This window comes from Phyllostomus hastatus, unplaced genomic scaffold (assembly GCF_019186645.2).
Source record: "Phyllostomus hastatus isolate PE091 unplaced genomic scaffold, TTU_PhHast_1.1 phas_scaffold_129, whole genome shotgun sequence".
Classification (NCBI taxonomy): domain Eukaryota; kingdom Metazoa; phylum Chordata; class Mammalia; order Chiroptera; family Phyllostomidae; genus Phyllostomus; species Phyllostomus hastatus.
In genome coordinates, this window is record NW_025334009.1 from 153,181 (window position 1) to 174,854 (window position 21,674).

Genomic DNA, 21,674 nt, shown 5'->3' on the forward strand with positions numbered 1-21,674 from the left:
GTGGGTGAACTAGGGGGCGCGGGGCAGCTCAGAGGAGCCTCAGGGGTCGGGTGTGCGGGCTGCTGGGACCGGCACACTGTCAGGTGGGCCCACCCTTGCAAAGCCTGTGGCACCCGGAGCTAAGAGTGCACTTGGGTGCCTTTATGTCGAGTGGACAGGCGTGAGGGAACCCCCTCCCCACGGAGCTGCCAGCAAAGTGCATTCTAACGGTGACAGTTGCAGCTTCTCGGTGTCTCTCCAGAGCACAGCTCACTCCTAATGGGTCTGATTTCTGCAAATTCAATTCCATGCACTTGCAGGAAAAAAGAGGGAAGAGGGAGGGGTGGAAGGGGAAATAGAAGAAGCAGCGCAGACGAGAGTGTGCCTCACCCACAGGATGAGCAGGTGTCTTCCAGGGGACGTGGAAGCCGTCCCCACAGAGGCCCCGAGCCTGGACTGACTCTGAGCCACAGCTGGCGCTCAGCAGAAGCCGCCACTGTGAGCACCAGGCAGCGGGAGAAGTTATCGCATTGGGTTAACTGAGAGGTGGAACCATAGTTTCCAAACCAGGGCCTCACACAGGCGCCCTCCCCCCGTCTTCCTCCTGTGCGCCTGCCTGTCTGCAGAGCTGTGAAGGCCAGTCTGCGGCTCTGGGAAGTCAGGTGAGACTCGCGCTCTCTGCTCTGGGAGCAACGGCCTAAAGCGTCCCAGGGGAGGGCGGCCTCTCCGCACCTGGTGCGGGGGCCGATCGCGGCACAGGTAGGAGTGAGCCGCGGCTAAGCCTCCTGCACCACGCAGAGTCAACTGACAATGGACCACGGGCACACGCGTAAAACCGAAGTGATAAAATACTTAGAACAAACACAGGAGAACGTGTCTGGGGCTCAGGGCTCGGCAGAGAGTTCTTAGACTTGACACCAGAAGCGTGACCCCTGAGAGCGGAGTGGGTCACTGGGCGTCACCCGCACTGAGCCCGCTGCCCTCAGACCAGCCCGGGAACAGCACGCACGGGCGAGCGTGGCCTAGGAGGCAACATCACCAGCCGGACATGCAGAGAGCGCATAGAGAGCCCTGGACGCTCAGCAGTCAGGAGGCCTGGCGGGGATACCTGGGGGACGGAGAGCCCACGATCCCCTTCAAACAGGGGCCAAAGACGTGAATGGACGTTTCGTCCGACAGGACGCACAGGTGGAGGGAGACCAGGGACACGGGAGTACTTCCAGCTGTGCGAGCCACGAGCCAATGCAAACGAACGAACCCACAGCGAGGAGTCAGTCTGCCTATGGCAACTGCGGGAGCGGGAGAGAGCGAGAACCCAGCTCCCTGCCCTGAGGACGCGGAGGAGAAGCCCATGGTCCGCACGCTGCCGGGGGCACAGGCACCGCCCAGCCGCTGTGAGCCTGGGGGTTCCTCGCACAAGTACAGAGACAGCCAGCCAGCCAGCCAGCCAGCCAGCAAACCCAACTAAACAGGCAGCCCTCCCATGCCCCGGGAACTGTACTCTTCCGCATTTCCCCCTAAAAACAGCAATTTTGTCTTCACACAAAAGCCTGTACCCAGCAAAAAGCAACTGTTCAAAGCATCTTTATTCGTAACAGCCAACAACTAAAAACAACCCGGACCTTTGCTGGTGAATAAAATAAACAGAAATAAAAAGAAACAAAGTGTTGAAATGTCTGGCAATTTCGTTTCATTTGTTTATTTTACTTAATGTGGTTTTATTTCTTTACTTCTTTATTTGTTACTTATAGTTAATAAGACACGTTTGACCGTTTGGAGGAAGAGCCAGAGAATCGGGCTGTGGAGAAGCCACTCTCAGAAGGTCACACATACTGTGTGGTCACATTTACGTGACATTGCTCAAACGGGCTAGAAGTCAGTGTCTGGGGAGCGAGCGAGGTGTTACGTAACACAGGTGTTTGCGTTGACGCGACTGCCCCGCACCTGGGCTGTGATGCGGCCGCGGAAACTGGCAAGTGACAAACCGACCGCCCTGAACGCGCATGCGCGGAGGGCAGGCGGACCGGGCAAACTCGGACCAGGCGGCTGCAGCGGCGATGCTGGCACCCCAGTTGTGCAACTGGGAAGGCTGGGAGGTGCCCAGGGTCTCGCCGTACTTCTCACCGGTTCATGTGAATCTGTAATCATCTGAAAACAGTTTTTAAGGGGGAAAAGGTGGATTTCACTTATTTAAAATGGGCCGCGCACTGGGGCTTTCTCCCCGTGCCTCTGCTGTCAACGGCCCGGGCGGCCGGCCGGGAGGTGACCCCGAGCGCAGCCAGGCCGACTGTGGCCGCGCGAGGAGCCCAGGGGAGCCAGCAGGCCCGCGGCTGGTGGCCCCGAACCCACACGCAGCTGACGCTGCTGCTGACGTCCCTGCAGGCCCCGGCGCTTGTAGGCCACAGTGTCAGTGATCAGTGATCAGTGTCAGTCAGTGCGCGTGTCGGCTGACCCAACCCCACCGCTCAGAAAAGACACCACGATGCAGGCCACTGGCTTCATCACGGCTCCCGCCAGGGTCAGCGCTGGGTACTTTGGCTCAAGGAGAAAAGACGCAAACCCCTAAGGCCGATGGACCCCCTCACAGGCAGGACGCTTCCTAATTGCAAGTGATGAGACCAGGGGCATGGCCGAGGGCCACGTGGGGTCCCGTGACAAGAAAGGGAACCTGAGAGCTGTGCTCTGCCCAGACAAGCCAGTCGCATCCAGTTGCTCCAGGCTGTGATCAGTTTCTAAAATCAATTTAGAATCCAAACTCCCGTTTTTCATCGTTCTAGAGAAAAACAGCTTTCGGAGATTAGGCCACGTGGAATGGCGGGTGACAATGGTCAGGAAGCATTTGGACCCTGGATCCAGGCTGTGGGGGTTTCCATTCAGCTCTTCCGCAAACTTACAAACTCCTGGCTCTAGGCAATTAATTAACTTCAAAAACGCCAAAACCTATACCCAGCTATTGCAGACTGACAGCCTTGTGGCACTGAAGCCTGCTTACGTGGGGTTCATGCAGCATGCACAGAGGAGTGAAGTGTGGTTTGTCTCCCGGCTCACCCCCCAGTTCGTGTGTGACCTCGGGTAAGTCACCGAACCTCTCTGTGCCTCAGTCGCCTCATCTACAAAGCGAGGATGATGATAGCTCATGGGGTTGTGGTGCAGACTTAGCAAATGCATCTGTGAAACATTCAGAGCAGCGCCCGTTCTAAGTAACATAACAACAGCCCAGGCAGGCACGGCTCTGTGGGTCGGTTGGGTGGCATCACGCAAAATGCAAGGTCATCGGTTCCATTCCCAGTGAGGGCACGGGCCTGGGTTGCAAGTGCAGTCCCAGTCGGGGTGCATCAGAGAGGCAACCGATCTCTGCTTCTCTCTCTCCCTTGCCCTCTCTCTAAAAATAAATAAATAAAATCTCTAAAAAATAAACAACAGAACAACTTCCTAGTAAATACTGTCTAGGACAAATGCTTTGCTTGAATGAGGAAGCCCATTCTTTGATCCTTCCTCTGGGTGGGAGAAAATGGAGTTTGTGGCGCTTGACCTGTGAGTTTTAACCACAGGAAAGGCCTGTGTCCAGTTTCATCCCTTGGCAACAGGGGGCAGTGACCGCAGAGCCATCGCAAGCCCCTAAATGCTATTTTAACGGCTACTGTGACTGATCCTTGATGCCCAGCACCCCTTCTCACTGTAGTTGGTGTCCCGAACCTTCCAAGTTCCACAAGGATGCTTTGTGGCCGCTCCTTTGCGGACCAGGTGGCTCACTGACAGGCCACAGCAGAGCCCACGGGTCTTGTCAGCAGCTCTCCCTCCGCCCGCAGGCATCTGGTCAATAGTCGGAGGCCGAGAGGCCCGTGTGGCCAGCCCGCATCAGGCCGCCCTGGAATTAGATTAAGGCCAGGGTCCTGATGTCGTAGGTTGAAGGAGTAATTTTTCATCTCTGGAGACCTGGCTTCAAACGTCACTGAGGCTACAAAACAGGTTTCATGGCTTCAGTCGGTCCCACGATTTGTCAGCATGCAGCAGGGGGCAAGTCCTCCCTGAGGCCAGCGATCAGAGCCAGTGGAGTCCTCACAGCCGGGGGCTGGGCTGCGGGACGCGGAGCGGCTGGGTGGACCCGCAGCCTCACTGTCTGCAGTCCCCTCTCGGGTTCCGTGTGCTCGTCAGTGAGCCACATTTGTCTCCTGAGCACTTACCTGCTCTTGGGTGAACGATGATTTCTAAGGCCCCTCCGACTTCTTTTAGAGTCGATTTGCTAAATGAGATCAGGGAAACCTCACGTTCCACTGCAAATTAGGACCAAGTGTATTTACATGATAGAGTGACTTAAAAATGAGTCATCACGGAAGGCTCTGGCACTGGATGTACATGTATGCTCGTTTTCATCTCCCCCACTTTGCCACGAGTGGCGCAGGTGACCCCCAAATCCAGAGGCGCACGGGGGGCCCTGATCAGAAGGCCCCCTGCCTGACCCTGAGGCTGCCTGGTCATCAGGTGGCAGCTCTTTGTACTCACGGCCGTGCGCTGCCCACCTCTGTAATGAGAACACAGGGGAGCAAAGCTGTTTCCCCAAAGGAATGGCACTGAGATGTGCCTCGCACACTTTGTGACTCATCGGACCGGGGTGTGTTCTCCGGAAGACGGGCTGGGAGGGCAGAGGCCGGGGTGGGGGGCTTTTCCTGGGAGCCCAGGCCAGGCTTTGGGGAGTTCCGCCAGGAGACCTCGGGGGAGCCGACAGCCCACCCCGTGCCGACTCCTCCCTGGGTGGTCGCGGTGTCGGCGCAGACATCATGACCTTTGCGGTGCCGAGTTCTGAGAGGGAGTGTACGGGTGTCTCACCGCAAGTGTCTAACTTCCATTAAGTGGTTGTGTTGCAAGTGTGATGACTAATTTGTCCCAAGAGTTTGGCCCCAAAGGAGGAATCTCGGTTGGAACAGGCTGTGTGGGGCGATGCTCGGCCTCGTGGCAAACGACACCCTCCCGCACCCAGTCCTCGCAGGAGGTGCTGTGGGTGGAACTGCTGTGAGCGCTGCAACCAGGGGCAACTCAGAGCAACTTCATTATTTAGGGTCTGGGGTGGTTGGGTCTGAAAGCTGCAAAGCCTGTGCTTCTGTGAAAGAACTGCCTGGTTTTCAGATGCACCTTGGAGAGGGGACGCTGGGCCTCACGGCCGGGGGCGGGAATGTGACGGCCAGGCCGAGATGGCTGCAGGGGCCCCGAGAGGCTCAAGGTGGACATGACCCTGACACACTTGCTCAGGGTCATTCTTGGGTCTAGAAAAGTGGGCCAGACGGAGGCTTTCTGCAAGACGGACTGTCGGAACGTGGGGTCCCGGGACGCGCCCGCCCTCGTTCCACATCCCTCTTCGCAGGGTCACCCTGCGTTCGGCTGATGACCCGACAGCAGCAGACAACGCGGCGAAGGAAAGCACCAACACCGGAAAAGGCTCTACTTCAGAGGCACCACCTCAAAAATGAGAGGTCACTTCAGAACACATCAGATAGAAAATAATTTATTTTGACTTCGCTTTACTTAGTGTTTGTGAGTGATCGCGATTTCGTGGGCTTGCCAGCGAAGAGCCTGCCCCTTCACGTCCACCCCGCAAAGCGCTGCCGCCACCAGCACTCACAGCCGCTCGGCGACTCCTCTGCGCGCATCTTCCCCGCCCCCCGCGCTCCTCGCGAGGGAGCTTTAAACTCCCGTGAAGCAGCGCGATCCTCCGCTTCCTATTTAAACTTCTACCCTCGCTGGGAGCTTTAATCGGAAAAAGGTTTACAGCTGGAAGACACACTTAAACGCGCTGGTTTGGTTACGTGCACTAATTGCTGACCTGTCGGCGGTTCTGCGTGAAGCCCTGACCTGCGTGTTAACGGTCATGCACGCGGAACACTTTCAGCAGAGCAGCTCTGAAGCCGGGCTCCATTAAACACACGTACCTGTGGCTGTGTTTGTGCTTTTGGCAGGAAAGAAGCGTGTTTAACTTCTCTTTATCTGAATACAGTTTAAACAAATTATTCTGTGAAAGTATGCTTAATAAAAAGATCTTTTTGAAATTTAAACACTTTATGTAAAAGGTAACAAGTAAAAAAGTACCACTGCTATTTGAAAAGGGCCCCGTTTGCTAACATCGCCTTCCGAGGCAGGTCAGGGCGGTCTGTCTCTGCTCCCTTAAAATAGAGCGCGACCCGGCGCTGCGCAGCGGGGCCTCGAACGCCACCTCGAGACCCAGGGCCGAAGACCTGCCGCCCGGCCCAGCGCTCACACAGTCGTCACCGAGAGGAAGGAGTTGTACACCCGAGTGCCGTCCGGGGACTTGGTGCCGTGTGTCAGGAGCTCCTGGATCGTCATCCAGTTATCCAGGATTTTCTTGTTTCTCCTCTTCATCATCTTCTTGTGGCTCAGCTCCAGGATGCTCACCTCCCTCCTGTCCTCCTCCGCGGGCTGCTCCCGGGGACCCTCCAGCCGGCTCTGTAGGAGGAGCGCGCGCCGCCTCCGCTGCTCCCGGGCGTGCGCCACGTGCTGCTTGCGCTCCTCGCGGCTCCAGTAGCGGCCCAGCTTCATGTCGCTGGCCGCGTCGTCGTCCGTGGTCACGCCGCTGCGCTCCTCACGGATCCGCAGTGCCCGCTCCCGCAGCAGGCGGTCGCGCACGGGCCGCTTGGTGATGTAGCGGGAGCCGTCGCTGCGCACCTTCACCTTCCACTCGGCGCGGGGCTCCGAGGGGCTGACGGGGCCGAGGTCCTTGCACACGCCGAGCAGGCTCACCTGGCTGTGCGCGTACTCCACCGCCGACTTCTGCTGCACCAGCTGCATGTAGCTGCGGTAGCGCCGGGCGTGCGCCGGGATGTGCGCCAGCTTGTGGGGCGGGTGCGCCGCGGGCGCGGGGCTGGGGCCGTCTCCGGGGCTGTGCTCAGGGCTCTGCGGAGCGGGGCGCAAGTCTGCGTCCTCCGTGATGCACAGCGGACTCTCGAGGGACGGCCCGCAGGCCCCCGCGGTCCCCTCTGCCCCTCTCCTCAGGGAGCTGTCCGGGGACATGTCCAGGGCGAGTGGGGTGCTGCGGCAGCTCTCCCCGGTGTTGTAGGCGCTCGAGCTGTCCTTGTCTGACTTCTCGGGGAGCTCGGTGATGTCCGACAGCTCCCGCCTGCGGCCCTCAGGCTCTGCGTCGCAGCCACGGAAGCCGCCAGGGGGCAGCATCCAGGCCTCGCGCAGCTGCCGCGCCCGGTGCGCGCGCACGACGCTCAGGCACTCGAGCTCGATGCTGCGCAGCTCGGCGTTCAGCAGCTCCAGCTCCTGGTCCACGCTCTCGGGGGCGCCCCTGCCTGCGCCCGCGTCCTGTCCCGGGCACTTGAGCTCCAGCAGCTCGGTGTCCAGCAGCCCCAGCTCCCCGTCCGCGCTCTCGGGGGCGCCGTGGCCCGGACACTTGAGTTCCAGCAGCCGGCGGAAGCGCTCGCACTCGGCAGCTTCGGCGCAGTCGGCCCAGAGGAAGGAATCGCCTCCAAAAGGCAGGTCTCCGCTGCCCAGTGTGTCCTGGCTGCACGTGCGCATCCTCGGCCCGGCCAGCGGGGCGGAGGACGCGGGTGCCTCCTCGCCATTGTTCTCCGGCTCCGAGCTCTCATCGTTGCGCGTGCTCTCGTCCGTGCGGCCCACACCGCTGTCCTTCTCGTGCTGGTTGGACAGGATGGTGGCCGTGTCTGTGGTTCCCCCATCTTCTTCGTGCTTCTTCTGCACAATGGAAAAGAAGAAAAACCGGTCACGGGGAGGGCGGCCTGGGTGCGCTTACCAGACAAGACCTCCGAGGACAGGGGTTGGGGGCAGGGCTGGCTCCCAGCATCAGCCCGGGTCAGGGGTAGAGCAGGGTCTGGGGATTAGCCACACCCACCCGGGCGACTACCGATGCCGATGCCGAGGGACAAGTGAGGGGCTAGTCGCCTGCCCTGGAGGAAGGACCCAGAGCGAGCAGGGACAGCAGTGGGTGGCACCGCTGAACAGGAAGGAGGAGCTCAGGTTACCAGGGGGAAGGGCTTTACGTTTGGAAACGGAACCACTCCCTGCTGGACCTTAATGCCGCCAGCTCCTCGTTTTCCCAGCGGACAGGGAGGGTCCGCCGTCCCTCCGCATCTTTCCTGGCAGAGTGCACGGCTCACTCGGGCACACGGGGGCACACGGACCGGCTCCTGCTCCTGTTTCCGCCGCCGGGCGGGGCCCCCACAGCCTACCTGCCGCAGCGCGCCCGCGGTGAACCGCATGGCCTGGTGGTGCTGCTCCTCCAGCATGTCCGCGTGCAGGTCGTCCAGGAAGTCGTTCCTGTCGTCGTCCAGCCAGCCCTCGTCCAGCTGGGGAAGCAGCAGCCAACACGCCTCAGCCCCTTTGCTCTCATTGAACTAATTCACGTTTTTTAAGAACAGTCACTTCCTTGGGGAGACACATTTCCAGGCCGGTCTGCCTGCTGCCCCGCCCCGTGTGGGAACACTGCCCGGTGTCTGGGGGAGTCGCCAGGGCTCGCTGTTTTGTTTCCCACAAAGCCCCTGCACCCACGCGGCTACTTTCGGAGACACGGGTGGCGCGGCGGGGCCCTGCTCGCCGGCCTCACCCACGCGCCACGGGCCGCCCCCTGCTTGTCCGTGAAAGAGCAGACTAGCCAGGGCGCTTGACCCACAGCCCCCGGGCCACATCTGGGCCTTCTTTCTGTGTCAATAAAAAGTTTATTGACTAGCATTTCTTTTTTTTTTTTTTTACATGTAGGCTGCCAAAGGAAAGCACAGGAAATTACATATCACCTTCTCCCCTGAAAACCTTATTTTCTTCTAATTTCTACTTTCCTGAAGGGGAGGCACCATTAGGCCCCTTACAGAGGGAATCACCTTGGCATCTTTTTATTGAAAAAAAAAACAAAAAAACCGTCCTGTGTTTAAGGTATTCGTCGTGACTTGATAAACACACTGAAACCACCACTATGGTCCAGCTAATTAACGTCACCTCACGGCTGCTTTTTGGTGCTAAGAGCGCCTGAAACCAACTCGGCAAATCCCCGGGGGCGAGGACAGCGCTGTTAGGTCCGGGCGCCCTGCTGCGCGCCCTGCGCTCTGCGATCGGACACGGGACCGGGGGCAAGGCTTCGGCATCAGCCGGCTCTCACCCCGAACATCGCGAGGGGTATGGCCCTGGATTTCCCTTTCTGCGTTTTTCTCTGTCCCTCACTTGGTCCCTGCGTCCGCACACCCACTGGGCCTGTGCTGTGAACTGCCAGGGCGCGGAGTGTCTCCGCGTGTCTCCTGGGCAGTGCTCTGCAAGGGCAGGAGCTTGGGTCTTTGGTTCGGAAACACGGACCCAGCTTCTTGGTTAGGAAGCTCCCTCACCTGGAGCTCGGGTCTTGCAATCAGCAAGGAGAAGTTCTTGTTTTCTTCGCTAGTGAGAAGAGCCAGGGCCTCCTCCCGGTCCCGCACCTCTATGCCGTTAATCTTAAAAAGAAAAACAAGGTGGGGGGGCGGGAAGGCAGGATTAGATCGCACAAAGTCAGTCTACGCTATTTCCTGCTTGCACCTGTCGTGCACTTACGGCTGGAACACAGGACTTCCATAGAGCCTGAAGGGGACACTGATTTTGGGGGGGCCTTGCTCGGATGGGTGCAGCGTCTGGCCCAGGACAGAGCCCCCGGTGTCCACGGCCCGTGTCAGGTGGGCGCCATGTGACCAGAAGAGTGGAGAAGGGGCATGTCAGCCACTTAACCAGACCCGACACTCGGGCAGCAGCAGCAGCAGCGGGTCTGAGGGGAACATCAGGGGAGCTGAGGCCGCAGGAGGATGTGGAGTGACACACGGTGCCCGTGTGCCCAGCCTGGCACTTGAACTTGTTCAGGCTGGAGGGACGGGCGGTGGAGGGACTTTCTCACCATCACATCCGACAACCCTCCTGCAGGGCTGTTGCTTCTTGTCCTGGGGACTTGGGGCTCTGTTGCTCCGGAGGTTCAGCCCCAGGCAGGTGAACCCTCCGGGGGACACAGGGACCATCCCCCTGAGCTGGGGGCTGAGCCTTCCACCAACTGCTGTGCCAGTGACCCAGGAGGCGAGCAAAGGGGTGCCTCTACTGGTTGGGGTGAGGGGTCTCGGGTACCGAGGAGAAATGGGGTGTGCCCCACGGCAGATGCTGGTGGAAACCCACAGCAGCCACGAGAGGACCACCAGCACTGACGTGATGAAGGGCCGGGGTGGTCCTGCAGCCGGGGACCCCAAGCAGCGGAGGTCTGGCAGAAGTCTGAGGAAATGTGGAACGGGCCTCGGGAAAACACAGAACCACTCACACGAGGAGTGTGACGGCAGGTGCAAGCGCAGTGATTACAAGAGGCAGAGGTAAGCTTGTGGGGCTGAGACCCGAGGAACCCAGCTGCAGTGAGATCAGAAAAGACCGGCAAAGTGTCTCATGACTCAAAAGAGCAGCAGGATCGAGGCAGAGAACGGCCCTTTGGAGCCGTCCCATTAAATACTGAGATGTTCCCATTTTGAAGACAAGACCAAAGTTGACATACTTGTTCCAAAACGACGCCTTCAGGAAATCTACAATGAGGGTTATTCTGGTTCACGAGTTACAAACTGGGGGCCTGGTCGGACCCCCTCATACGTTGTCTTTGGCTCAAAGAAAACCAAAGGAAACGAGGTGCACCGGCTGCTGCCAGGGTGCAGAGTGCCGGTGCCACCCTCCGCACGGGGCGCCCATTCCCTACAGTCCCGCCCGCGCCTCCCCGAGGCACCCTTTGCTGCGCCCACTCCTGTACTGCGTCTGGTCTCCTCGCACGTCTGACTCTGTGACCCGCGCTCTCGAACCCGTGAGCTGTCATGAGAACCATCTGCTCTGAGGGGGCAGGCGGGAGCCGGCCTACCTGGATGATGCGGTCCCCTTCCCGGATGCGCCCGTCCTTGGCCGCGATGCTGTTCGGGTCGATCTGGAACACACAGCGTGCGTCTCAGCGCCAGCAGGTGAGGCGACACGCATGGGCGCTGCTCCGACGCAGGCCCCCCTCCCTCCACCGCCCCTCAGAGACAGAGCTCATTTCCAGGCAGAACCAGGCGTCGGTGACGCGGACACGGTGCGCACGGTGTCCCCCCCCCCCCCCCGGCCCCGCCTTCTGTCCGGACCCACTGTCCGGACTCCGCCCAAAGAGGGGAGGGAGCTACAGGAGCCCTTCATGGCGTCTGCGCCTCGGCTCGGTCCTCCATCCCAGCCGAGGAGCGCGGGACTGGCCACCGGAGTCTGCCCTTCCCGCGGGGACGAACCGCCCAACCACGCTATGGCCGCTCTCCGGCCTCTCGAGGGCGATTTCGCCGTGTGTGGCCATCCTAGCTGGGCTAACTAACCCTAACCAAACCCATTAAAGACGCAACTCCCTGGGCTGGGAGGGGGCGGGGCGGTGTCCCGTGTTGCAAAGAGGAGCAGAGGCGGCCGGTTACCGGGCATGCCAGCACACACCCCCCCTTGCGCACCTCGCTGATGTAGATCCCGAGGTCGTCCTCGTCGTCCGTCCGGTAGCACACGGTGAGGCCCAGCTTGTCCTGGCTGTTCACTCGGTACAGGTCCACTTCCTGGCAAAGGAGGGCGTGCCCGTGAGACCCCCCTGGCGGGGCACAGCGGCCCTGGCGGGGCTCAGGGGCCTTAAAGTACTTCGTTTGAACGGTGAACTACAGTTTCTCGCAGCCAGCGACGGGGAGGGTTAACTCACCGAACAGAAAGTGATTATGGGCAAGGCATCCACGCCCCGGGCACTTCTCACCTTTCCGTCAACGCGAAGTCATTTTGAAAAGAGTTATTTTATTGATCCCCTCCCCCCAGTCACCTGTATTTCACTCAGCGCGGAGACTGGGGACAGGGCTTTCCAAAAGCATTCCTTCAACGTCGGCCGCCAACACCGGCACTGCCACGCCCCAACCACCCAGCCCCTTCACTACAGATGTTCCCAGGGTGTCCTGGTTAGGTAATTTCACGTTGTGTGGCCTCACTATTTACAGTGACAGAATGTGCAGACAGATTACACGTAAATACATGCGAGAAAGGAGAGTGACCTGACAGTGGTAATTAACGCTTCCCACAACAGCTGTGGTATTCATAGTCGAGAAATTATTCTCGGCCACTATCACCGCAAGTTAAATAAGCTGGAGGCCAAGTGAGCCGGCCGGGGAGGCCGGCGAGCACAGGGGACACTCCAGTGTCTGCCGGTCAGTCCGTGTGCCCGACGAGTCAGAGCTCTGGGAACCGCTGGGGTCCTGGCGGGTGCTCCCGGTCCCGCCACTGAGCCCTGGGCACCGTCCCGGGCCACTGTGGCTGCCGCCCACGCACAGGGCCGTCCGGCTGAAGTTCTCGTGCCAGCGGATCCGTGGTGAGGCAGATGCCGGACCCAGTGGGGTCTCTGAGCCACTGTCCACGGGGACCGCTTCCTCTGTCCGGGCTTCGGCGGAGGGTGGTGAAGACGCAGCTGTCTTTGCGGCGAGTCTCAGAGCACTCACGTAGCGGCTGCTCCCTCCCCCTCCGCGGGAGAAGCGCCCGACACCGCGGCCACTGCGCAGGCAGAGCAGCGAGGCAAAGGCCCACGGACGCTCTGTGTGTGCAGACGAGGGGCTGAGGCTGGGCCAGCCAGGGCCCCACCACCCCGTGGGAGGATTCAAATTTCACTTCGCACCGTGGGAACCATGACCGAGCTCTGTGTGGGCACTGCCACGACCCCACGGCCGTCTCCCGACCTCTGGAGTATCAGGTGGGGCGGATCGCATGGGGCAGGTGGCTGGGAACCCTCCGGTCCCGACGCCGCCCCCCCAGAAGCTCCGCCCCGCGGCCGCGAGCCCCAGCCCGAGTCCTCCCCGCAGCGCCCGACGGGTAAGAGGCGCGGGCACCGTGCGCGTCTGACGGCAGCTGCGGTGCCGTTTATAACCGGACGCGGCAGTTCGGGGTTCAGTGGAAACTGCAATTCCCCAGCACTGCTGGGTGGGGGTTCCGTGAACCCTCCGAGTTTCCCTCCCTCCGGGAGGCCGGGCCTCGCACAGCCCGGCGCCGAGGCTCGGCTGCCTCTGACGGCGGAGGTACGGTTTCCCAGACCGCGAATCCAGCGGGCGTGATTAACGCAGAGTGCTCTCCGGATCACAGCCCCCGCCCGGCTCCGGTTGCTTATCGGCCTGGACCGACGGGGGATGAAAACGAGCCGCTGAGCCCGACATTTCAGATGCGGCGGGAACGACGACGACGGTCCAACTAAGAGAATGCAGAGGCCCCTCCAGCGAGGGAGGCGCGTCCCGTTTCAGCGGCAGCCGTTCCGCAGGGGGTCCCAGAGCCCGGGCGGGCGGACGGCTGATCCGCCTGCAGGAGGACGGGTCACCGAGGACTGTTCACCCTCCCGGTCCAGGGCCGCTGGGCACAAGTCCTTGCGTCACCCCGGCACCCCCTGGTGCTGTGCGGGCCGCAGACACGTCCCTCAAAGGCTGCCTTTCCCTTTACTTTAAGTTCACCTTGAATCTGGGAGAGGGAACCGAGGCAGTTACTTCTTCGTTCAACCGACGTTGACGGGGGCCACTGCTCGCCGGCGCTGTCCAGGCAGGAGGGCGTGGGTGCACGCGTCACACCGGGGCCCACGCTCCGGGGCCTGGATGCCAGCAGGGACCAGGCGGCAGGCGGGAGGTCGCCCCGGGGACCTGGGGCAGAGCGGGGCACCTTCTCTGACTGGGGGACACGCCATGTGGGCAGACACAGGAGCAGGTGGGAGGGCCCGCTGGCGGGTCGGGGTACAAACAGGGACGAAGTCCCGCAGCTCCGGGAGAGGGGTGAGGAGGGGGCTGGGGGTATGTGGTGGGGGGACGGACAGGGCTGAGTGTGGAAGGTTCTGGAGGAGCGTGTGTGGGCAGGCAACGTCGTAGACTGGCTGGGTGTCCTGCCTTCTCCCCGGACCCCTGTGACCGACCCCTGTGACCTGCTCCGCTACCTCAGGCCCCGCCCTGGGAGGAGTGCCCGCCCTCTCGGGTCCGGGAACCCCGGAACCCCGCAACCCCGTCCGGGGAGCAGCTCCGGAGGAACCGACTGGAAACGGGAGCTGCAGATGAAGGTGGGGCCCCCCCCCCAGACGTCCGCCTTCTTCCCCGAGTGCCCCGGGAGGGTCCAGAGCCGGTGTCCGATCCGTGAGAGTTCGCGGGTGCACGTGGCATAACCCCTTCACTGGAAGCGTTTTGCCGACAGCGGGGATTTGACGCTACGCACCCAGGATCGCTCCGTGGGCTTTACCAGAGGAAGCGCCCGTCCCTCTCGGTGCGCATGCTCCGAGGATATCGCGAGACACGCAAGGTCCCCCGTGGGACGTCCACGGGGTCGGTTCCTTCGAGAGCTGCGGGCGTGGCTCCCACTCGGCTGCGAAGAGCCGGCTGAGCTGGGCTGCCCCTCACCCACCGGTCAGCCTCACAGGCGTGGGGCGGGCGGCCCGGGTCACACCGCAGCTGGCCTCGAACCTGGAGGCGGCGGAACCGGTTCGGCCTGGCTGACCTCCTCCTCCTGCCAAAGGACTCTCACCCCCGACTCCAGTCTCCTGCCGAAGGCCCCTAGGGCCCTACTCCGAGAAGCTGGTTTCCAGAGAACGCTCTCCTGCCTTCTTCACACGCGCTGACGCGTGACGCAGCGTTTTCCCAGGAGCACAAGTAACCCCACCTTGAAAGTGGAGTTGCCTCTGTTTTCCATCACTCCTATTAGAATGAGACGCAGACCTCCGTGACCTGGTGTCCCCTGAGTATTTCACACCGTGGAGGCCAGTTTCACATCACACGGTGTCGAATCTGTAGTCATGTTTGGCCTCGAAGACAGCTCAAGGGGAGCTCTGGGTTTGCTCGATCCGACGGTGCGAGGTCGGTGTCGGAGAACTTTCAGCGCGGGCGTCAGCGGGCCGACGACCCCTGCTGCTGGGGGTGGGCAGGCCCCCTGGCCCTCTGCCGCCGCCCCGGCTGAGCACGGGCGTGAACACGTGGGTGACGCAGGAGAGGGCGGGGGCCCACAGCAGGTGGGAGCCTTGCCCGGCAGACCGACGGGAGCAGGGACGTGGCTTCAAACCCCCAGGAGAAGACTTGCTGCCCTCTTTCGAGGACTTTAAATAAAACAAGCCCTACGAACCAACGTCGCCCCAGTAAATATAATTTTAAAAACCGGAAAAAGAGCCGGTAAATCTCCGCTTGGGGCTGGGCAGCCAAACTGGGCTGTGGAGGGAGCGAGGAGCGGCTGGAGGTCGCTCTCTTCCAGGAACCCACCAGAAGCCACTCGGGTGGGCGACGGAGAACTTACGGGGCGTCACGCGGCCCTGACACGAGACAGGACGCCTCACCTCCAGCTCCAGCTCCTCCCTGTCGGCGTCCTGATGGTAGTCGCCGGGGTCGTAGTACTCGTGGGCCTCGGCGTGCCTGCACACACAACAGGGCAGAGCGGTCAGGCGGGCGCGGTGGTGGGGGCCCGTCGGCACCGCCCCCACGCCTCCCGTGGTGCTCCCCGGCCCAGTGGCACCTCCATCACAGCCTACCCACCATACACACACGTGCACACACGTACTCACACGAGTGCACACATGAGTGCACACCACACACACACACACACACGGGCAGGAGCATGGAGCTCGAGTGTCTCCAGGGCAGCTTGTGTGACTGGGTCTCTGAACGCAGCACGTCTCAGAAAGGTGCCGAATGGGGACACAGGGTGTCAGCCCTGGGTGCTGGCCGGGGACCGAACTTCCTGTTCTCCAAGGTCAGCACGATGGCCAGCAGGCTCTGGTCTCACCGCCCCGGCACGTGGTTTTGGAAGGACAGGCCACACACCCACATGAGGGGTCATTCAGATAGGGCCATCCGGTGCTGGGAGTGCTGCCGGAAGGCCGGTCCAGCAGGGGTCGTGTTAACATGCCCACTCAACCCGACCTGTGCTCCCGCTGACCTCTGAGCTTGCAGCCAGAACTGCAGAGGCCCCACCTCTCAACGCTCCTGACACTTCTCGGTTGCCCCTCGGGGATGGGTCACGTCACACCGATGAGCCCTCAGAGGAAATCGGGGGTTCCGCTCTGCGAAGGCCCACACGGTGACAGCTCAGCCTGTGAGTGCCAGGCGTGGCCTGACCTGTGTCGTCGGTGGTGAGAGGCAGTTGGCTCCACAACATCGGAGAGCGGTCTGCACGCCCACGCTCAGGGAGCTGTCCCCCAGGGCTGACTGCAGTGCTGCCCAGTGGCATGTTACGAGCTGGCAGCGGAGGACAGACACGCTTGCCTTCAGTCCAGCTGTCTGTGTCCAGCTGCCCAGGAGGGACGGTGGGTGGAACACGGGGCAGCTCTCTGCACACGCCCTGCTTCGCCCTCACACGCTGTCGCCACAGCCATGCAGCCTGGGCACTGGCCCGGGCTCCGTGACAGCCCCCCATGACACCCGGGGGTGAGGGGAGCCTCTGGAGTCGGACAGAGCCCCGGGGCACCCGTCCTCCCTCCGGCTGCAGGGGCCGGATGCAGACCCAGCGGCGTTCCCGGGGGTGCCCCCGAGGAGGCGAGAGTGCCGTTTGAGATAACGCGCCAGTGAGCTGCCTGAGCCAGGAGCACCGCAGGCGGAGACGGGGGGTGGGGTGGGGGGGGACCGACCCCAGGCGGAGACGGAGCCCGAGGTGCACGTCCCGCTCGCAGATGTGCCAAGTCACATGCGAAGAGCCACCTGAGCTACCTCAGAAGTCCTCTTTCAGGCCACTGGCCACACCTAGAAAACTTCCTGCTTTCCGTTTTGTTCCTAAACGTCTAACACCAAGCGCTGCACAAGGTCCATCGCTCCCGCCACTTGTCAGGAGCTCGTCACACCTTGTTTCCCGAGCCCAGCGAGCCCAGCGACCCCGTGTGGCAGCACGGTTCTCATCCCCTCCCAACACAGGGAAGAGGGAGCCCGGGCAAGTCGCCCCAGCTGCAGGGCCGGACGCCCGCCCGACCCCCGGGGAGGGCCGGGAGGCTGCGAGCTCCCGGGGAAGCGGGGTCCGTGTGGATGCTGACTGTGGGGCTGCAGGGAGGAGCTCACGCCAGGCAGCCACGGGCTTGCTGCGCGGACCCGGACCCGGGTGTGCGGTGGACCCGGGAGAGCGGAACCTGAGCATCCACCGTTCCCACCCGCGGCTGGCTCTGCTGTCAGTCACAAAGAGCCGTCCCTCCCCCTCCTGCTGCACCCTTCCCACTGCCGTTTGCGGTGATTAGATTTTATTCGGAACCAACTTTTACGACATTAGCGAGTAATTGTGTCCTTAGAATATAATTTGAATAACTCCGCTCCAGGGCTGTAATAAAGTAATTAATGTGTCAGGGTGGTTCTGAGCAGGGTTCAATTTACTGCCTCCATAAACAACCCCGGGAGGAGGGGGCGGCTTGGAGGGAGAGGCTGGCTGAGAGGCTGAGACGCGCCGACCTCCCACCACGTGGCCGGGGGACACCGGCGCCCAGCCGCTTTGCACAGGGGACCCGCAGCCGCGCTACTTACTCCTCCGGCAGGAGGTAGGGCTCCAGGGTGGGCAGCGGGGGCGGGGGCATCTTGGAGAGGGCCATGATGTGCTCGAAGGTGATGTCGGTCTGGGTGCCCGTGTCCACCAGCTGCGAGTCCGACGGGGCCGGGAGGGCCCGGGCCCGCGGCGCCCTCCTCAGCACCTGCACCACGATGGGCTCTCTGGCCGTCTTGAACGCCTCCACGGCCTGGTCATGCGTCGCTCTGGACAAGTCTTTGCCGTTGACCTGCCGGAAGAATTTGGGGTGGGGTGAGAGTCTAGTTAGGCAGAACTGAAAAGACCGTCTTGGGTGTAAGCAGCTGAAGGGGAGAGCTGCTTGGGGACGCCAGAGAACTGCGGTTCCCCAGGCGTCAGGTTCCCCGAGGCAGGTGGGCGGGGGTGTGCAGTGCAGGTGCAGGGGGGTCTCGTGAAACCTCACAGCGGGCAGCAGCGGCTTCCTGCTGCCGTGTCTGCAACCCAATTTCCTCCCGGAGCCCCAGCCCGGGAGAGGGGAGGGCGGCCTCGGGCAGAGCCGTTATGGAGAACGGCAGCTAACAGCTCCCTGGAAACTAGTGACACTGTTATGTTTTAAGGGTGCGGATTTTTCCAGTTTGTCAGGTGACATCACTGTTGCTTTTATGGGAGTGATAGGAAGCTTGCTTTTTAAATGAATTCCTTTGCTTTTCTTTAAAAAGCCAACTGCAAATAGCAAGTGAATGGGAACCCAGCCCCAGGTGCGTACGGTGGAGGGTGCAAAGGAGCTCAGACGGCTGACGTTTGGGCCGGCATCCGGGAAACGGCAGCCGGGGTGGTCGCAGCGTCGTGTCCCCCTCGGCTGCCGCTGCCCTGTCGTCCCAGCCCTCACCTCCCGCCTCCGACGCGTCAGGCCGGGTGAACAGTGAACGGCACGAGGCCACGCTGGAGGCTCGCTTCGCCACAGCTCCCAGAGGAGGACACGGGAGCGGCCCCGCTTCCGGAACAGGAAGTCATTCCCGGTGTCACGGGGGCCCAGCCTCCACGTGCCCCCCCCCCGCCCTCACCCCCTGCCGCCAGGGGGCGCGGCTCGCTGCTCCCACAGCTCGGGGACCTCGCATGACGGCACCGCACGGACACCGTCGGGCCCCAGAATACTCCAATGCCATTCCCCAGGGGGCAGGTTTGCTCTTTCAAGGCAAATGTGCGATCACGGCGCAGGAAACATTCTGCAGAACTAACAAGGTCTGTCCAGAGGTCTCTGGCCACATACTGGGAAGAACAGGACCGTTTACTGAAGGGGACACGGGATGCAAGCAACTCCGTACACAGGACAGCGATGGCCCAGTCCCTTCCTAGTAGGCCCCCTGGGGACCCCACACGGTCCCTCAGCCTCCATCCAGTCTCAGTCTCCAGGGTGGCCTGGGGCCCTGGGGGCGTCCTCGGGTCCCACGGGGAACCAACCGGTGTCTGAGGCTGAGTTAACACGCGGAGGGGCGTGGAGCAGAAACACGGAGGACCTGGCGTCTCCGTGATGTCACTGAGCAAGCGAACTGGTCTCAGACCCCCTTAACCCCACATTCTTGGCATACTCGTCACCACGCTCCTTACACTTTAGGCCCTTTCTTCTTGGAGCCTAGCGGCCTGCCGCCCACGACCTCGGACAGGCTGACCACCACACACGCATGAAGCCACGCCAGGCAGGAGTGCATTCTCCCTGGGTCACCAGGAACCACCAGCAACGCTTCTGTGATGTGGGACTGCACCCCATCAGCTCCTTTTACAGAAAAGTGGGGGTCGTTACTGCTTCCCTTGAGTACAAGCTGGAGCCCCTGAGTGGGAGCTGAAATGGTGCCCAGGAAACGAAGGGAAGGGCCTGCCTGCACGGGCCTCAGGGGTGAGGGCCGCAGGGCGGACAGCTCCCGGTCCTGCCGCTCCCAAGCACGAGCGCGGGGAAGCCCTCGGAGCTGCGCACAGGGGGTGCTACTAGAAGGTGCCCTGCCCCAGGCCGCAGGGAGTGGGCAGTGCAAACCCGGGGGGAGGGGGAGAGCCCGGGCTGCCCGCCAGGTGCCCCCTCAGCCCTCACTGGACGGCTGCCCCCCCGCCCCATGCTCAGAGCTGCATCTCTCCCTATTGTGCCCGAGGGGACAATTCCAGCAGCGCAACACCGCACATGTTTCAATCACACGCAGTTCAAACGAGCCCCTCCCTCCACACACCAGGGGGCCTCCTCCCCTGTCACAGCCCGGGGGTAGCATGCACTGGGACCCCCGCTCCGGGGTCAGGCCGCAGCTGGGATCCTGACTCTGGGCTGTGGGAGGTTCAACTGTGGAGTCCCATTTCCTCATGGATGAGGGCAGTGTCCCTGACGTGTGGGGGACATTAGGAAGTTTAATGAGATAATCTGCATACAAGACCTAACATGCAAATGACGTGAGCTCACTCAGAAACCAGGGCTAATGGGGACCCTGCACCAGGACAGTCCCATTTCCCAGGAGACACAACCTGTAAATCACAGACACGGAACACAGCCCGGCTGGCAGCCTGAAGATGCATTTGTGTGTGTGGGGAGGGTCCCGGCCCCTCCCCCCTTCCCCTGGGCGTGGCTGCCAGCACCGGCCAGAGTCCTTCCTGTCCTCGTCCCGGGTGTTTGGGGTCCTCCAGGGGCCGGGGAGGGGGATGGAGGTTACAAGCCCCCGGACTCGTGCGCACGAGCTCCCAACAAGACACCCCGGGGATCGTTACGGCCCGTGACAGACTATGAGGCGAGGCGGGAGTCTGCTGGCCCAGACGACCCATCGCTGCAGCCAGATTGGTTTTGAATTACCTTGTGCCCATAACACTTATCGCACCGCCATCCTGCGCTCACATCAGCAGCGAGGCGGCAACCTGCCTCCCGGGACCAGCGCCGCCCGCACGCCCCACTCCGCGGCGGAGTGATGGCCGCTGTCGCAGGCGGAACGCTCACCCGGGGACGTCCAGCCGGTCAGATTAAACACCATTACCTCGCCCAATTGAGCAGATTGCTTGTACAACACCCCGTGCTGCTTGAAAGCCGAGCAAATGGGATGTCGTGGAGCAGGAAGTGCTGATTGCAAACTTGATTACGAATTCAACGCCCAAGTTCTTCACCTGCGGCTCTGGCTGCTCCCTGGGACTCTGGGGCCGTGAGGGAGGCAGGCCCATCAGCGTGTCCCCGGGCAAACAGCACGGCCGCGGGGAGGACACGGCGCGAAGGGACCTCAAGGGGGCCCTTTACGGGGAGGTCTCCCGAGACGAGACAGTCGTGCTGAGGGCGCGGGGCGAGCCCTCCCGGGTGCCCTGTCAGCCTGGGTGACGCGCCTGCAGCTGCTCGCACGGCGCACGTGGCTGCCTTTGCCACAGCCCCGCACAGATGCTGAGCTGGGGGCTCCTCCGCTCGGGGGTACACTCACTGACAGCCCCCCGTCCGCCCTCCAGCGCTCAGTAGTTGCTGTGGCTCCTCCGACTCCCCCCCCTCCTGGCTGATGGCCCCTGGGGAGAATGTCCTGGGCAAAAAAGCGGGGCCACTGTGGGCAGCAGCTCACCGCAGGGCCGGTGTGGCCGAGGCGGCCCGCGGCTGTCCGGCCGCACCACTGGAGCAGGCACCGAGCCCAGGGCCAAGGCGGGCTCGGCCCCCACCGACCTGGACCCAGTCCCGGTGAAAGTGCTGTCCCATAGCTTCTCTGCCACCTTCCAGACCAGGGGCTCAGAGCCTCGCGGAGCCCTCCGTACTCCAGTGCAAGCAGTTTGGGGCGTGCTCTACGGTCGTATTTGGAAAAAGCAGTCCATACTCTCTCCAAAAAGAAAAGTAAGTATCTTTACAGGAGGAGACATTTGGTTTCTGAGGACAGGTGCCTCGTGGTCACCTCCACGTCTATTACACGTGCAAATGACCCAGTATAAAGCGCTAATGCAATTTAAAAGTCAGCCTATGATAAATTGCGCCCCTGGGGGAAACCCAACTTTTAAGGGTTCATTTAATTAAATATGGGGCAGTGATTCCATTCTGTAAAATATCACACCTGTTTTCAAACTGCTTAGAAGTTAAATTCCGCCGGATGCCAGAAAGACAATAAACCACACGCTGGGAAGCAGGAGGGTGTGCCCTGGCTTCGGCTGGATCAAAAACCTTCTCGGAGTGACATCGGCAAGAGGGGGACACAGGCGGCTCCTGACTTCCCCCCGGGCCCCACAGGCAGAGCCGTGAACAAGGGCCCCGTGGA

The 21,674-nt window shown here is 61.8% G+C and overlaps 1 protein-coding gene and 1 non-coding gene across 3 annotated transcripts in view; both read right to left on the reverse strand.

The window, feature by feature from the left end:
* Positions 1 to 5,463: 5,463 nt before the first annotated feature.
* Positions 5,464 to 21,674, reverse strand: part of PDZRN3 (PDZ domain containing ring finger 3) — a 132,161-nt gene continuing 115,950 nt past the window's right edge. For both annotated transcript variants that reach the window (XM_045857073.1, XM_045857072.1), the window contains exons 4-10: positions 17,457 to 17,704; positions 15,296 to 15,371; positions 11,439 to 11,537; positions 10,838 to 10,900; positions 9,321 to 9,422; positions 8,181 to 8,297; positions 5,464 to 7,686 (exon numbers count right to left, since the gene is read on the reverse strand). In XM_045857073.1, coding sequence (XP_045713029.1) covers positions 6,226 to 7,686; positions 8,181 to 8,297; positions 9,321 to 9,422; positions 10,838 to 10,900; positions 11,439 to 11,537; positions 15,296 to 15,371; positions 17,457 to 17,521 — 1,983 coding nt within the window. In that variant the 5' untranslated portion in view covers positions 17,522 to 17,704 and the 3' untranslated portion in view covers positions 5,464 to 6,225. The remainder of the gene's footprint in view (positions 7,687 to 8,180; positions 8,298 to 9,320; positions 9,423 to 10,837; positions 10,901 to 11,438; positions 11,538 to 15,295; positions 15,372 to 17,456; positions 17,705 to 21,674) is intronic.
* On the reverse strand, positions 8,699 to 8,832 carry LOC123830897. The gene has a single exon (XR_006787834.1). It is a non-coding gene; the product is annotated as a small nucleolar RNA SNORA67 (small nucleolar RNA).